General features: G+C 34.5%; 3 protein-coding genes across 4 annotated transcripts; 2 read left to right on the forward strand and 1 right to left on the reverse strand.

Annotated features, from left to right (window-relative positions):
- Window positions 1-448: 448 nt before the first annotated feature.
- On the forward strand, window positions 449-5,298 carry LOC104107007 (nuclear transcription factor Y subunit A-10). Its single transcript, XM_009615683.4, has 6 exons — window positions 449-637; window positions 1,142-1,268; window positions 2,667-2,782; window positions 3,085-3,153; window positions 3,981-4,118; window positions 4,451-5,298. Exons 2-6 carry the CDS (start codon window positions 1,190-1,192, stop codon window positions 4,859-4,861), a joined length of 813 nt encoding a protein of 270 aa, XP_009613978.1. The 5' UTR covers window positions 449-637; window positions 1,142-1,189; the 3' UTR covers window positions 4,862-5,298.
- Window positions 5,299-7,545: 2,247 nt separating this feature from the next.
- LOC104107006 (syntaxin-121-like) lies at window positions 7,546-10,685 on the forward strand. Its single transcript, XM_070195009.1, has 2 exons — window positions 7,546-8,192; window positions 9,745-10,685. Exons 1-2 carry the CDS (start codon window positions 7,705-7,707, stop codon window positions 10,238-10,240), a joined length of 984 nt encoding a protein of 327 aa, XP_070051110.1. The 5' UTR covers window positions 7,546-7,704; the 3' UTR covers window positions 10,241-10,685.
- Window positions 10,686-10,987: 302 nt separating this feature from the next.
- Window positions 10,988-16,968, reverse strand: LOC104107005 (pentatricopeptide repeat-containing protein At5g65560-like). Of its 2 annotated transcripts, XM_009615681.4 has the most exons (4): window positions 13,856-16,968; window positions 13,109-13,196; window positions 12,276-12,371; window positions 10,988-11,878 (listed from the first exon to the last, which is right to left on the reverse strand). In XM_009615681.4, exon 1 carries the CDS (start codon window positions 16,946-16,948, stop codon window positions 14,069-14,071), a length of 2,880 nt encoding a protein of 959 aa, XP_009613976.2. In that variant the 5' UTR covers window positions 16,949-16,968; the 3' UTR covers window positions 10,988-11,878; window positions 12,276-12,371; window positions 13,109-13,196; window positions 13,856-14,068. The 2 variants fall into 2 exon arrangements, with proteins under 2 accessions (XP_009613976.2, XP_070051109.1); XM_070195008.1 differs by lacking the exon at window positions 12,276-12,371.
- Between the last annotated feature and the right edge of the window lie 299 nt (window positions 16,969-17,267).

Genomic DNA, 17,267 nt, shown 5'->3' on the forward strand with positions numbered 1-17,267 from the left:
TTTTGTGGGTTCCTTTTCCTACCCTTATCTTTTCTTTATTACAATTAACTTAAGAATATCAAGCTATTATCATCATTTCAAATAAAGGTACACGTAATAAAAGCATATATGTGATATATCTATGCAGTACATGCATTAATACTTTAATGATAAACAGAAACTGCTTTGTATTTTATCGGTCATAATAAATGAAATTAGTAACCTTTAAAATATCTGAATAGGTGTAAATGTTCTAAATAGTGATAAATGCATGTAAGGTAAATCCAAATAAAATCATTTTTTTTTTACTGAAGAATGTATTGAAGTTGGGTTAGGCTCCAAAAATACAAATAATTAATGACAGGGTCCAAAAAGGACAAAGATTAGGAAGAACAAACATAAACAAAGCAAATGTGGGGTCTAAGAAGAAAATACTATACTTAAAGCACATTAAACACAGTATTCTTATGAAGTCTTTAGGCTATATTTCATCGGCCACTTTCCTATAATTCCTATTATCTATTTGCCATCTCTTTCCTCTTTCTCTCTTTTGTGTTTCCTGCTTGAATTATACCTACATATGGCTCCTAGTAAATGAGGTTTCACTTACTGATAGTACAATAAACAGATTGCTTAATTCTCATACTATTACTACTGTGTATGTCACTCTTCTCTTTGTTGGCTTTGTCCCCCCCCCCCATTTTCTTGTGATTTTGGTTCATGATACAGTAGAGCTCTTGTTTGATTTTAAGTACTTATAACTTTGTGATCCATATATCTGATTATCTTATTATGTTCATGCTCTTAAAATTTTTATGTGGTGCCTGGTAATTTTATCTGAATTTCGTTAATATGTTCCTTTTTCTAATTATCTTGTCTTTTCTTACAATAATAATTTAGAGTTAGATAACTTGGACTATCTTAACTGTTTTTGTTTTTTTCTTTACTTTTGATTTTCTCTAAAAATTAAATTCATTCTCTAGTTTTTTTGTTTCCTGTCTAAATTGTGACTCCCTTTTCTCCTCTATTTTCTTTGTTGAACATTAAGATTTAAATGTGGTAAAAGAGTGGGGTAAAATTATTTTCTTTTTGTATATTTTGGTTGGTGAAGTTAAGTGTGAAAAAGCTTTCCCTTGAATTTCTGCTTGTTATTGAATTGCAGGAATTTGTTTGAGAGTATATTAAAGAGAAGTGTTACCAATTTCTATATATGACCATGCATACAATATTTACCAAAGGGAATGAAACTGCAACTTGGTGGGGCACTACTGAATTCACTACTTCCTCTGGTAATGATCAGTGTAATTTAATCTATTATAGCCGGTTATTAGTCATCAATTTTTATTAGACCTCCAATATAATTAATGTTTATCGTAGAAATTTATATGAAATTGTCTTATAAATGACATAATCTTAAAACTGTTTTTTATACTTGCAGTCTTTTGGTTTTGTATGGTAAAGACATGCATGGTTATGTTCATTTTCATGGTTTTGGTTTCTAACAATTTTAGTATTGCAATGTAAGAGCTTTATGCTAAAGAATAAGGACATATTGTATGAAAGTTGAGATCTTGTTGTCCTTTCTCTAAGTTTACAGATTTGAAAGAACAAATACATATGATGTGAAAGTTCAGACCCTATTGTCAGCATCTCTAAATAGTAAATTGAGACTGAGTAGGAAATCAAGGAAGAAACATAATCTTGATAAATATGTCTACTGGAAAGAGAAGGAAAACTTGTGCAGCAGTCTGTATCCCTGACTTCAATTGCCAAATTATTTCTTTTATGGACAAAGTTTCCCATTGATAGATGAGAGAAAGTTAGTGAGGTAATTATGCAAGATCCTTTTGGGAAAATCGTTCAAATTTGGCTTATCATACCATATGAAGAGTATCCTTGGATTGTTTTAATCCAACAATTAGTATTACACCCTATGATTTGGCACGACAAGTATGGAGATGACGAAGTGACGTGTGGGGCTCGAAAGCTAGCTAATGGACTTTGATAACCATAAATACTCAAATGATGTGTGAGGTGTTCATGTGAATTTAGGACTTTATTTAATCCAAATAAGCACATTAGTTGATGGTCATGTGGACCTTAGTTCATGTGAATTTAATTCAAGGGGAAGATTGTTGGTTGTGCAAATAAAATCCTACGTCGATAGCTGAAATGAAAAGGAAGCTACATAAGGTGTAGGGATAATTTTATTGATGTGAGGCCTTTTGGATGTGAATCAGGTGTAAAACATACAATATCACATCATATTTAAGAGTATATATTTGGGCTATCTTAGTCCAACACCTGAAGGTAAGATCAAGAAGAGATTTGAAGGGATTAATTGGAACTTTATCTACCTACATAAGGCTCAAATTATGTTGTCATTCTCACAAAAATAAGTTCAAACTCACTTCTACTAGATAATTGTTGAAGATCATAAGCAATTTACATCTAAGTTGGGAACATGTATTGTTGCTGCTTCTTTTCATTTAATTTCTATTGATCTATATATAGAATCTCAACTACAGTCTTCTTACTTTCTCATTTTGCCCTAAGGTAACCATCTTACAAAATTTACATTTCCTTCTTTTGTTTCCCTAAAAGGGTCTATCTTCTATGTTGTTTTAACCAGTTCGAGTTATATTTTATTTGACATTTCGATTAAGCTCTTATTAATATTTACGCAGAATCTCAATCAAGTGATTCCAAATCTTCAGAAAAGGCAGAAAAGCTTTCAAATGTTCTGGATGGTGTTTCAACTAAATCATCTAATATGGACTATCAAGGTCACTTTGAGCCCCTGGTAATTTTTTTTGGATTAACTTATATATAATGTTAGTGTAATTTTTTTTATATTATCACTGTATTTTAACTTGTTGTAGGGGTAACTTGCTTTATTTTTAGGTTATTAATTTAACTTATTATGAACGGTTTTCTATTAAATATTTTAAGTAACCTGATAGTATAATTTTTTTATTATTTAAAAAAAAGAACAAACTGGTAGTGTGTAAAAGTTAAACTCAATTTTATTAGCATGAAAGCTAACATGTTATCAATAAGTCTTGATTGCTCCTCATTGGTTTTTTTTTTCTACTTGTCCACCAGATTTATGCAAAGTATCCTTATGGAGAGAAGTGCCTTGGGTTATTCTCAACTTATGGTTCTCAAGTTTCGGTATTACTTCTTTCTCATGTCTGAAATTAGTTATTATTTTCCTGCACAAGAAATTAGCAAATTATGTTATTGCACCCTCCACTTCCAACTAAAAGGTTGTGAGTTCGAGTCACCCCAAGAGCAAGGTGGGGAGTTCTTGGAAGGAGGGAGCCGAGGGTCTATCGGAAACAGCCTTTCTACCCCAGGGTAGGGGTAAGGTCTGCGTACACCTACCCTCCCCAGACCCCACTAGTGGGATTATACTGGGTTGTTGTTGTTTTTGTTGTTGTTATTGCAATCAAATGTTTATTTTAGCTGGTTCCTCAAATAACTTGTTATTGTAACAAGCTTTATCTCTATAGTATCCTTCAAAAAATATTTTTACCATAGTAATGATCACAGTCCTTAGTATTGATTGTCCATCTTAATTTGAAAAAAGATTTAACAAACATGCTCTACATTTCATAAGCCTCTTCACTGTGTAAAGAAAGATGATATACAGATTTTCTTCTTTTCAAACATGAAATATTGGTTGCATCAGTATCTGCCTGTTTTAACCACAATTTTACTTATATTCACTGTAGTGTAATGAAATGTGTACAATGTAAGAGCAATTTACCTCTTGTAGAAAGTTACTTGTCTTATTCTCACGCTACTAATTCCACTTATTATGAATAGTGTTACCTGTAATTACTGATTGTGTAACTATCTCTTTAGTGATATTTCATGAAGTTTCCTGTACTCTGACCTATCTTATTCATTTGAAGTATTGTCGAAGATTCTTTTTAACTAAATGATACAGAAAGTAATATACTCATAACAGAGTTTCTATTGTCAAAATTTTCAAGGGCCGTATTATGCTACCACTGAATTTGACCTCTGATGAAGGCCCCATATTTGTCAATGCAAAGCAGTATCATGGGATACTGAGGCGTAGAAAGTTTCGTGCAAAGGAAATGGAGAATAAATTGCTTAAACCGCGCAAGGTAAAATTCTATGCTCAACTCCAATTGCTGAATAATCAGTTGCAATTACTATGGATCCACATATGCATATCTAATCATCGACTCTTTTAACTCGTAAGATACAAAATAATATGCTTAATATGAAAATTTTAAGAGAAAAGAGCAGTTCCTTGGGAAATTGTAGCAAGGTGTTCTAGATACGAGCTACTAGAAGAAGAATAAAAGCACATAACTAAAATGCATTATACTGAGACGAAGAGATTACTTTCAGCTAGCTTTTTTTCCCTAGACTCGGATTTGCTTTCCTCTTCTCATTTTAGTTGTTTAATTTTTGCTTTGGTTTAATGGTATAGCCGTTCTTGCACCTCTCACGCCATCTCCATGCCATGCGCCGACCTAGGGGAGGTGGTGGTCGCTTCTTGAACACAAGGAAGATGAATGGAAGTATCAATGATGATACAAATGGTACAACCAAGACTAGTAACAGGAAATCTCAACCCACTGGATCACAGAATTCTGAAGTTCTGCAGTCTGATCATATAGGCAATTTTAACTCGCCAAAGGAAACAACAAGCAGAATGTCCTGTAATTCATCAGAGGTTACTAGCTTCTACTCCAGGGGAAATCTTGATACTTATCCAGTTAACAATCCTAGGCCATCAGTTCAGGCTTTTTTTGATATGATGAATACTGGCCATGATATTCCCATGGGCAGTAAGTGGGGTTCTGCAGCAGCAGATAGTTGCTGCAACCTCAACATTTGATAACGTCGTCCTTACTACAACCAAATTGACATATATATATGGTCCTAACACGATTTGGTTGCTAGAATAGGCAGATCATCCTTGGCTATTGACAGGCAGTTCATCCTTGGCTTATCCGCATTAAGGTGTCGCCTCTATCGTTCCATTAGCTATCCGGCTACGTGGAAATTACGAGGTGCTAAAACCTTAATGCAGTTTACTTATAGCAATAGTAGGAATATGTATCCTAAACTCTAAATAAGTTAATGTGAAGGTCCAAATAATCAGGTTTGCGATGTTGTGCATATGTTGGTTTGTAAAAATAGAGTTGATCGTCTGTTGATGATTAAACTTGATATTCACTAATGTGTGATTTGGTGTGTTTTAGACTGGAAGTTGTACTTGGATGGAAGTGAAGTGTTTATGATATAATATTTTGGATATAAGTTCGTATAATATGTGCAATGTCTTCTACTTCCATATCATTTACCTTAACATTAGATTTTATACCACAATAGTTTCAAATCCTAGTGTCAAATATGTCTAAATTTTGAGTAAAACCAAACCTTGCTAATCTAATACTGAAGCTGCCTAGACATAAGTTATTGTTGCCTAAATCTCCAAGGGATAAAAAGCGCGGCTACAATGTACAAAACATCCTGCGTTTACGCAGAATTTGAGAAAGGGTCGCCTCTCAAGGGAGTGATATAGACGGTCTACTCTAATACAAGCCTATTCAAGGGATAATTGTTTCAGAAAATTAACCCTACTTATTTTGTTTTACGAATGCCAAGTGATACTATGGGGCCGTGAAGATAGGCTTCGTCTTTACATCCGTCTTTCCAACAATAGAAAGACAAATATCATTGTGAAGGGATGCAATTTGCCGAGTGCAACTCTAGTCCGGTGTTGGACATAGAATTCTATCAAAGCGTAACATTTTTTTTCATTATTAACCATCAGATTATAATTCTTTTGTTTTATTTACCATGTGAATATCTTTTGCCCGTGGCGGATCTGGTTTGGATGTATGGGTCATGAAGCACCTATTGGCTTGGGCCAAATTGTTTTATGTATTCATAGATAATAGTTAGGGGTGTACATGGACCGGGTTGGTTCGATTTTTATCACAGCCAAATCAAATCAACTATATCGGTTTGGATTGGTTCGGTTTTACTGGATTTTTCGGATTTTTTTGTTGCATAAATATTATTTCAATCTTATTTTGTTAAATTTTTTATAGGTAAATACATATTTAGTAAAAATTGAAAAAATTAACAAATGTATGATCTATTAACATATTCTTATGGGAGAATTTTCTTAGTAACATATGATAGTTATTTTTTTAGTCGTCTGACAATATATAATTTTTCGTTGATGTACACTTTCAAGATTAACTAAATTTAATAATTAAACATAAAATCAATATGATACCATATAATAATATGTTCTATTTAATTTTAAATTATCAAAATACCACTTCAAATTCGAAAAAGATATAAGAATGTAATAGATCTTGACATACGAATATGGAAGAACAAAGAGATTGACACATTTCACTAACACTTGATAAGAAAGTGATCATACAACCCATTAGTTAAAGCTAATAAAGATAGAGCATTTCATATTTTACTAAATATTACATCCCATAAGAGAATCTTAAATATTTCTAGATATTTTTTAAAGAAAAATCTTGAAAATATATATAAAAATTATATATTTATATGTCGGTTTGGTTCGGGTTTTTTTTACTCAATACCAAACCAAATAAACTAAACCTAGTCGGGTTTTTTAATCGGTTTGGTTTGACTTTTCGGTTTGGTGTTGTTTTCCGGTTCGGTTTGTACACCCCTAGATAATACTTAAAAAAATCACTAATTGATCATGAGCATCCATTATGATCATATTTGACCGCTGTGAATTTATATTAGCGAAGTACTTGCGACTTATAAATCCTGGATCAGCCACTAAATTTTGCATTATATGAGTGAACCAAAAAATCTCAGATCGGGATATTCTGGGGGGAAAAAAATCAGAAATAGCCAGATTTATAACTAGTAATTGAAGAATAACCATAGATTCATAAGTAATCAAAATTTAGCCACTTTTAATTTAAAGATAAAATCTGAACAAAAATACCTTTAAAAATCTAAAAATATTCTAGTACAATATGCTGGAATTTCATAATGTGCTGGAGTTCCAACATAATATGCTAGAAGTTTATATGCAAGAGCTCCATAATCCAGCATATTATGCTGGAACTTTCCGTGTGTTGGAATTCCAACATAATATGCTGGAAGTTTATACGCATGAGCTCCATAATGTAGCATATTATGCTGAAATTTTCTGTATTTCAATAAAATAGTGATTATTTTTCAATGACTTTACAAACACTGGTTATTTTTCAATTACCAATCAAAAAACTGAATAACCATATTTTTCACGGATATTCTCTGGTACTCAAACTTCTTTGACCCAATCAATCTTAACCAAGCACTTGACCCTTTCCTTACTTCCTACCCCCCACTCTTGAAGACTAATAAGTGTACAATAATATGAATTGACTTTTAAAATCTTATTTTTCACTCAATTTGGCATAGTTGTTGAAGCATCGACCCGTTTAACAAGTCTTCTCTTCAGCCTGCCATTCAAGAACTACATAAATTTCAACCTACCCCCCCCCCCCCCGCCCCCCCCCAAAAAAAAAAAAAAACTCTATCCCCACCACCTACCTACCTACAGCTCAAGAAAACCCCAACTCATTTATTCCTTCACAACCCATCTTAGCCAGATCAATAGAAACTCTAATCTAAATCTTGGGACCTTTCTTTTAGCTGAAAAACTTACCTATTTATTCATCAAAAATGAATGATCTTTTCTCAGGCTCTTTCTCTCGTTTCAGAAGTGAAGATCAATCCCCAAATCAAGATTCTCACGGTATACAGATGAGACAAACTGGTGGTATCCATCTTGACAAGTTTTTTGAAGATGTAGAAGCTATAAAAGACGAGCTAAAAGAACTTGAAAAGCTTCACTCCCAACTCCACAACTCACACGAACAGAGCAAGACTCTGCACAATGCAAAAACTGTCAAAGATCTTAGAACAAAGATGGATAATGATGTTTCAATAGCTTTGAAAAAAGCCAAATTTATTAAAGTCCGTTTAGAAGCTTTAGACAGATCTAACGCTGCTAATAGAAGTATAGATGGTTGTGGCCCTGGTAGTTCTTCTGATAGAACAAGAACTTCTGTTGTGAATGGGTTGAGGAAAAAACTTCAAGAATCTATGAATCAGTTCAATGAACTCCGGCAAAGAATGGCTTCTGAGTATAGAGAAACTGTTCAAAGAAGGTACTGTTGAATAAACTCTTTAATTATATTTTTAATTACTTTATTATATTAGATAAAAAAGCTCCAAATTACCCTCATTTTGACTTTTAGTTTAGAATTTTTACAGCATCTTGGCACCATTAGTTCCATAACAAACATGGCTATAAAGTATTTGTATCCAGTAGCAGAAATATTTGTCTCATTTACGAGAAATTATTTGATCGAGCACACAGTTCAAGCAAAAAAATAAGCTATAAAAAATTATCTGAACATAAATAATCAATAAATAAACAATTGAAAAAAGAACAAAACTAATAAGAAACAGACAAAGCAAAAGGTTGTAGTTCATCCTTGTATTTATTGATTTCATCATCTTACTTGATTATCACATTTCCAATAATAGAAATTTCTTGTAGCTTAACTAAAAATATGCTAATAACAACAATAAAGATAAACAAGAGCTACCTGCTCTTCAGGGCAGAGGCAGACCATAAGGAAGCCAGCTGCCTTTGACAGATTAATAGCATGTTTGGCCAAACTTCTCCAAAATCAAAAATATATATATTTTTTTAATGTTGAAGTGTTTGACCAAGTTTTTAGAAGAAAAAAAAAAGTATTTTTGAGTAGAAGTATAAGCAGAAAAAAGTAACTTATTTTCAAAAGCACTTTTTTGAGAAGCACTCTTAAAAAAAAAATACTTAGAATCACTTTTAGCCAAATAATAATTGTTGTTCAAAAGTATTTTTCAAATTAATTAGTAAAACATAAACTGGTTAAAAATACTTTTGAGAAAAATAAAAAAAAAATTATTTTTCAAAATAAGCTTATTTTTGAAACTTAAGTAAAGTACAAATGCATAAAGAAGAGATAAAAGGGTGGCGTTGAAAGAACAGGGAGAAATGGAAATAAATTAGTAATAAGGATCAATTTCTTCCTTAATTTGTGGACTATATTTTATTTAGAATTTTTTTGAAATATGCTATAACTGTAAATAGATTTGTTATTTTTGAAATAAACAAAGAGTGCTATTATGTACTTATGAGAATAGTTTTAAAAGAGCCACCGCCCATGCCGTTGACTTATATTTGCCTTTATTATTGGTGGAGCTCCAGCATGGAATGTGTAAAGTCCAAATGTCTAAATTTTTTGAGAAAAAAAAAAGTTCAAATTCTCAGAGCTCCATTAGGGTCAAGGGAAAAAATTGGGATTTTTTTCTACATCAGATTAATATTAGACCAAAACTCAAACGAAGGTCTGAATTTTTTTATGATCCAAGTTTGATAGTGAGTGGTAGTGAAATTTGAAATTAGGGCCTCTGTCTAACATTTCATCTAAAAATTTAAACTGATAAAAGATATGATTATAATACGTCCCTCATGTGCGAGTCTGATTTTTTTATGAACCAAGTAAGTGAAAATTCAATTTATAATGCGTGTCGACAGTACTCGAAACCTAGAATCCCTAACTGCTCTAATACTAAAATACATTGAAATGTGTGATTAGTTCATCTAAAAACTTAAATAGTCAGAAAGACTATAATTTTAATTACTTAATTATATTATGTGTTCAACAGGTACTACACGGTAACCGGAGAAAACCCAGATGAAGGTACACTAGATAATCTGATATCCACTGGGCAAAGTGAAACATTTTTGCAGAAAGCAATACAGGAACAAGGAAGAGGACAAGTAATGGACACAGTTATGGAAATTCAAGAAAGGCATGAAGCTGTGAAGGAATTGGAAAGAAATCTGAAAGAACTGCACCAAGTTTTCTTGGACATGGCAGTTTTAGTGGAAAGTCAAGGAGCTCAGTTAGATGACATTGAAAGTCAAGTCAACAGAGCCAATTCCTTTGTAAGAGGTGGTGCTCAGCAGCTTGAGGTAGCAAGAAAGCACCAGAAAAATACAAGAAAATGGACTTGTATTGCCATTGTTATTTTGCTGATTATTATCTTGGTGGTGGTTCTTTCCATTCAACCATGGAAGAAATCAGGGGGGGAGACACAGCCGCAGCCACAACCACAACCACAGCCACAACAACAGCCACCGCCACAGCCAACACGATAGTTATGAGTTCGGCAAAATCCAGTAGCCTCAAACCATATATTTGCACTAAAATATCACTTAATACGTGTAAGTAATCTATTCAGAAACTCAGTAAGCAAAAAGGATTGTGGTCCAGAACCCATAAACTAAAAACCCTACCTCCATCTTGGGAAAGAATGACATACTACGAGAAGCAGTCAAATGATTTTATAGGTCACATGTTCGAACAATGGAGTCAGTCACTGATGCTTATTTCAAGGTAGACTACCTTGCGACCCTTGCATGACGACTTCATGCATAATATTTTGAGCACCACACTGCCATTTTTTGCGTTTTTTTAAAAATGTTTGGAGTTCTTTTTGTAATTATTGATATAAGTAGAAACGGAGCTGAGGGGTACTGTTTAATTTTTTACCATGCGTTTTGTCTTAATTGCTTGGTTATATCTAATCTCTTCTTGGTGATTCTTTTGTTTCTTCTTCGGACCTTTTCAAAATTAATAAATGCATGTGGCATGCCACCATGAAAATTCCAGCCTGCAATTGTTTTACTAGACTTCAAAGAAAATGTCAAATAGAATTAAAAGAATTCTTCACATGTACTTAATACACTTGTAAAAATTCATTTTACCCGTATGAAATGTTTGATAATAAAACTAAACAAGACATTTAGCATACATCAATAATGTTAAAAGAATTGTTGTATACTTGTCAATACCTCTTAAACTAATAGAGAAAAGCGACGTACAACATATAAGAAGTAATAATATATATTTCAAGACACACATCCTTCAATTATTTAGAACGTAAGCTCCAATAGAGTAGAAAAACAAGGGAAAAAGAAGAGGGTCATAAATGAGCAACAACTCTAATTTTTTTCCATCAATGAGCAGCTACTTCTTCTTCAGCTTTCTCTTCTCTCAAGCATTATAGCTAAAGAGTGACACAAGAGGTACAGCTCTTACAAGTTACAAACTGTACGTATGATGATACTATTAACTTCTCTGTAGGTTTAACCGCATCAATAGCTAGAAAGCATCACGAACATTTACCTAGACCTTTAGAATACGATCTAAGTTCCAGTTCGCATGACACCCCTCTTATACATATTAGAAAACAATGACATACACGTCAATTATGTACCTGTCTACCAGCCATATGTTGGGTTTTCTACCTGAGGCAAGAAATGCAGATCTTTGCAATGCTGTTTGTCATAAATCTGAGTTTTAGGTATTACACCAGTATACAACCTCAGGAACTCATTCCCTGTGAGACAATTGTGGGCAAACGCCAGACCCCTATCAACCATCTCGTCTAGGTTTGGCATAGAAGTTGATTTCCCTATGCCCTTCTGATGTCTCCTGCCCATACTCATTTTGCCACTCAAAACCTTATTGAGATCAGAATATTTCCAATGAACATCTGCATAGCAGCTTCCAATGAAAGCTGATATTGCTCCTCGGGAGTGAGAGACTGAGGTTCGCCAGACATTGCCTCTTTAACTTTCCTACAAAGTCTTCACATGTCCTGTAAGTCAAATGCCTGGAAAAATTCATTAGATTGGTGGTCTGCACAGACTACAGATTTCCCCATGGCAAGAGCCTCGGCCGTGGCAGTGCAGAGCACATCACTGATACTAGGATTTATGAAGACCTTGTAACTGCAAGCAAAGATATGTACGTTAAAAAGCTGAACTGTAAAGAATCAAACAGGGAACAAGGAAATGGGAAAACACAACAACTAGCATCAACCAATTGGAATTTGGAAGTACCATGTCAATGAAAAATCCCAAGAAGAAATAAAAACAAATAATAGTGCATTCAGTAGTTATAGAAGATGTCGCAGAGAAAAAGTTTAAGACTTTATACAAGTAATGTCGTTCATGAGGTATTTACCGTTTAAACGAATAAGAAAATTTGCATGCAAGTAAAATTGAAATCTAAGTATATCTGTTTCATACTCTACATCTAACATAAATCAGGTCGCACATAACAACAACCAGTACTCTGGAGAACACTGGAAATTCCTAAATCTAGCTCATCATTCAATAAATTCACCTTCAATCAGTGAGGACCCTCCTTCGGGTAAGGAATGTAGCCAAAGTTTGCTTCGTCCTTTGCTGCATGGACTTTCCAGAATCTTTTCTGATATATCTGCAAATAAATTAAAGACCCAAAGAGGATGGCTTATAGTGTCCACAGACAACAGATAGACATTTAAATTAAATCAATAATTAATTTAATTAAGGCTTGTATAGCATTAGAATCCAGAAGTGTTATCTTGAAATTGAGGACCCGGCATATCAAGCTTTATTTTTAAATTATGACATCCATAACTACCATCTGTCTGTTACTCACAGCATATCATGCAAATGTTCTGCATCACCATGTTGGACATGTCAAGGACACATTACGAAAAACTATCCCATTTTACTTGTTGAGAGGTTGTAACTAACAGAGCTACCACAAAATTCACGCAGGATGAAAATGCTCCTAGCTTTAAGTGCAACAATTTACTATAAATTCAAAATGATATTTTTTTAAAAATTGTATAACTTGATGCAAAAGTAAGCTAACCATCCTAGTGAATGTGCAAGAGTAGGCTACCCTTCCTACTAAATGTCCAAAAGGAATAAGTGATATCTAGAGCAAAGTAAAAGCACAGATAAAATATCAAACCAGGAGTATCCACCTTCAACAGCTTAAATATACTAAACACCAAAAGAAAAAGAAGAAAAAAAAAAGAGCACTCATGTAGACTAAATGCACAGGTTGAGTATTGCAACAGAACAAATATTATGCATTCCAAAAAAAAGTATTGCAAACAGAATAACAAGAAAGACAATCCAAAATCACACTAATAAATTTGTAAATGACAAATGAACTATTACCTCTTCTTATTCCAATTTGATCCAAAAATGGGTCCGACGGTGCAACTAAATATGCCATCAGTTCTGGCACATCAAGTGGTGGCACTCCCTACATAGATGATAACAACATGTGAGAATGGATAAGAGGACAATGAACCATAGTACACAGTATTTCTCATATAATAAGAGAGGGGTTGAGGAAAAAGACACGAGTAAACTTTCAGTGTAAAACCATCTTTGGTGCTGATAGGAACTAAAAGGAATCACAAATGCAAAGCTAACAATGTGAATTATAGCACCGTCTTAAAATGCACAACATATTGCTTAAGATTACTTATGTTAAAAAAAATTGAAGAACAAAACTCAGACTCCATTCCTCTGATGAATAAGAGGTCTTTTAAGTCACAATTTCCTTAAAAGTGTTTTTGTTTTAGGGAGAAGTTGCAACTAGCTTGTTATTGAAAGACTGTCGTGACTGTGGCAGAGTTGCAGCTCATAACCACTGGCCTAAACAGATCATTCATCAAAACCAAACAGTTAGCATATTTATTCAAACTGAGCAATAAAATGATAAAAGTATAAAGAGTTCACAGTATTCGGAAATAGAATCCAATAAAACATATTTTAGCATCAGAAAGTGAGACATCAAGTTTTCACCATTTTATCCACCTTCCACTTAAATAAAAAGCATCAAGAATATGAGAAAGATGAAAATAGACGGAGGAACGCAAGATAAAGTTAAGAAAGCAATTGTAACTTGCCAGTTACCTGTCAGAAGTCACTGCATATACCACATGACGACTCCGAACTGACCTCATGGAAGGCAAATTTCCCTTAAAAAGAATAGCCCACAGGAGTGGAAATGAGAGAGGCCTTTATTCAAGCAACAGGGTATCAAGGTTCACATGCAGATCCAGTTGTGGACATCCTTGACTGCACAAACATATGCAATAGAATCACAAATAGAAGGAATTTCATACTTTATTTGTTGCCTGCTCTATCAAATCCCTCTAGCAGCAATGTATATGTCTGAGAACTAAGCCGAGAACCATTTTTCTCCATCATATCCAACAGCTCAGAACATCTATCTACAAGTCCCCTCTTAAGTAAGCCATCAATTAGAAGTTTCCAAGCTACCTCATCATTATTGTACCCACTTTCAAGAAGCCGGAAGAAGGTTGCCTTAGCTTTATCATTGTTCCCGTCATCATATAATCCACATATAAGGAGCTTGTATGACTCTAAGCGTGGTAAAAAACCTTGGGTAAGCATAGTGTCAAGAAATCTTGCTGCATCCTCATACATTCTCAACTTGCAACAACATTTTACCATTGAGGTGTATATATCTTCAGAAGAAGACATTCCGCGACTCTGCATATGATCAAGTAACCTTGAAGCTTCCTCAAGGCGTCCTTCTCTACAGAGTCCAATAGCAAGCGAACTAAAAGTGTTTGTATTTGGAGGACATTCATGTTCCCCCATTTTATCAAAGAGTTTAAGCAAAGTTTCATATTTCACTACTTTCCACACGTCAGCAATATTGATGGAACTGGCCTCTGTTTTGAGATCAAGTCCTCCTTGCGCCAAATGTTTGATCAAAACAGAATAGGTATAATGAGAAGGTTCATATCCAGCATCAAACATACATTTTAGCACATCAAAGGCTCGATTTAATAATCCTGCACGACCATAGCCATCAATCAATACTGTATAGGCCATCAAATCTGGCCTAACTCCCGCTTCTGCCATCTTAGCCATCACATCTTCCGCTTCTTTCAATTTCCCTTCATTGTAATATGCAACCAGAAACGAAGTGTAAATGCAGACGTCAGGCTTGTGTCCCATGGAAACCATTAAATTAAAAACCTTGTAAGCATGATCAAAGGCACATTCTTTTAGTAGCTGCTCAATCAGGATACTGTAGGATTCGATTGTGGGTTTAACACCACTTTCTGGCATCCTTTTAAGTAATTGGGCTGCTTCCAGTTGCTTACCCTGTTTACACAACCCGTTAATCAGCACATTATAAGTACATGCATTTGGGGAGCAACCTTCCTCAATCATTTTCTTGCACAATGTCAAGGCAAAATCAACTTTTTCAGCTCGGCAATGTCCATCAATTAGAGCAGTGTACATTGCAACATTAACCTTTATACCTTTCTCTTTTAGAGAACTAAAAATGGTGTTAGCTTCTTCAACTCTGCCTCTTTCACACAAGCCATCAACTAGAGTACCATAAGTCCAATCATCAGGAGCCAAACCATTCTCCTCCATCAATCTAAGCAACCTAAATGCACTATCTATTTCGCCCTCTTTACACTGTCCATGAACTAACAAGTTAAAAGTGACATTACTAGGAGACAGTTTGCGCTCAAGCATCCTATCAAGTAGTGCCATTGCTTTATGCACCTTCTTTGTCCTACAAAAGCCAGAAATCAATTCATTGTATGTACGTACATTAGGGATACAATTATTCGATTCCATCGTGTCAAAAATAGCTAATGCAACATCAACCAAACCTTTCTTACAGTAACCATCAATCAAAGCATTGTATGTCACCACACTCGGAACTAGCCCCTTTTCTGACATCGCATCTAGTAACGCTCTTGCTTCGTCAAGCTTGGAGTCTTTACACAAGCCATCGATCAGAACAGTGTAAGTATGAACATTCGGCTCACAGCCTTTCTCCTTCATCTTGCCGAACAAACTCAATGCTTCTGCCCTCCTATCTAATCGACACAATGCATCAATGAGAATCGTATAGGTCCGAACATTAGGACAACAACCATCATCATCTCCCATTCCTGAAAACAACCTCATCGCCTCATCCATCCTCCTCGCTTCACACAACCCGTGAATCAAATTATTGTACGAAACCACATTTCTTCGGCAACCCTTTTTCGGCATTTCCCTAAAAACCTTAAAACCACTATCTACATCCTTTCTCCTACAATGCCCCAATATAAACGACGTGTAGGTGTGCGTATCAGGACTCAAACCAGCTTGCAAGATCTTACTCAAATAAAGCTCAGCCTCAACAACATTACCCAATTTACAATAAGCATTAATCATTGTATTAAAAGTATAAATATCAGGCTTAATCATATCATTCAACATATCATCATACAGACATTTCATTTCCTCAATCATAACGAACCGCGATAATGACATTAACAACGTGTTATAAGCCCACAAATTAAGCTTAAACTCATCACATTTATTCATATTTCGCAGAAAACCCATTGCAAAAACGGCATCTTCACACGTTTCGCAGGATTTAATCATGGAAAGGCGGGTTTTTTCAGCGACCTGAAATAGCTTATTGGAAATCAAAATACGTAAAAGGGGTGCATAGGAATGAACATTGGGTTTGAAAGAAGGGATACGGGAGAGATAATTGAAGAAGGAGAGGGTAATATGGGGATTGAGATTTGAGTGGTTTTGAGAGAGGAAAGAAGAAAGAAGAGAAGGGGATAGAGAAGGAATAAGAATCTTGAGGGAAGGGTGTTTTTGCCAATTTGGATTTGAAAGAAGGTTGAGGAGTTGTTGGTCAATGGAGGAAAAGGGTTCTTGAGATTCTTCTGGGAATGAAGAAGTGATGGAAAATGGGAAAGATTTGACAAAGGAAAATAAAAGAGAAATTGACTGACCTGATGTACGGAATGGGAATGGAGTAGGCAATGCCGTCCATTGTATCATCGTCTTTGGAAAATCACGACGAAGAGAGATATTCAAGTTTTGAGATTCATGGAGCTGGTTTTGGAGTGTTACACAGCGGCGATTTTGTTGTTCGCTGACAGAGGCGGACTTCGGCGATTGTTCAGCTGACATTAGAAGGGGGTGAAGTGCACAAATAGCCATTTTTAGAATTTCTATTTAAAGTTTAGCCATTTTAAAAGTTTTTATTGCCTCATAATCAATTTTCAATACTTCAGGTCTTCAGCTGAAAATTGCGATTCTTATGTCAATCCCACGATGATGGTTGTTGGAACAATATTAAGGAACTCTATCTATGTTCCATTTAAGTAAAACATAGAACAATAACTTATATAAATTCAATATTTTGAAGCAACTTACAAACTAGAAAAACTTGTACATTGGTATATAGGTTTTTACAATTTAGTCTATGAAACTTTATATGATACATTTGTATAACAAAGCTACATCATGATGCAATTCA

This window comes from Nicotiana tomentosiformis, chromosome 2 (assembly GCF_000390325.3).
Source record: "Nicotiana tomentosiformis chromosome 2, ASM39032v3, whole genome shotgun sequence".
NCBI lineage: Eukaryota > Viridiplantae > Streptophyta > Magnoliopsida > Solanales > Solanaceae > Nicotiana > Nicotiana tomentosiformis.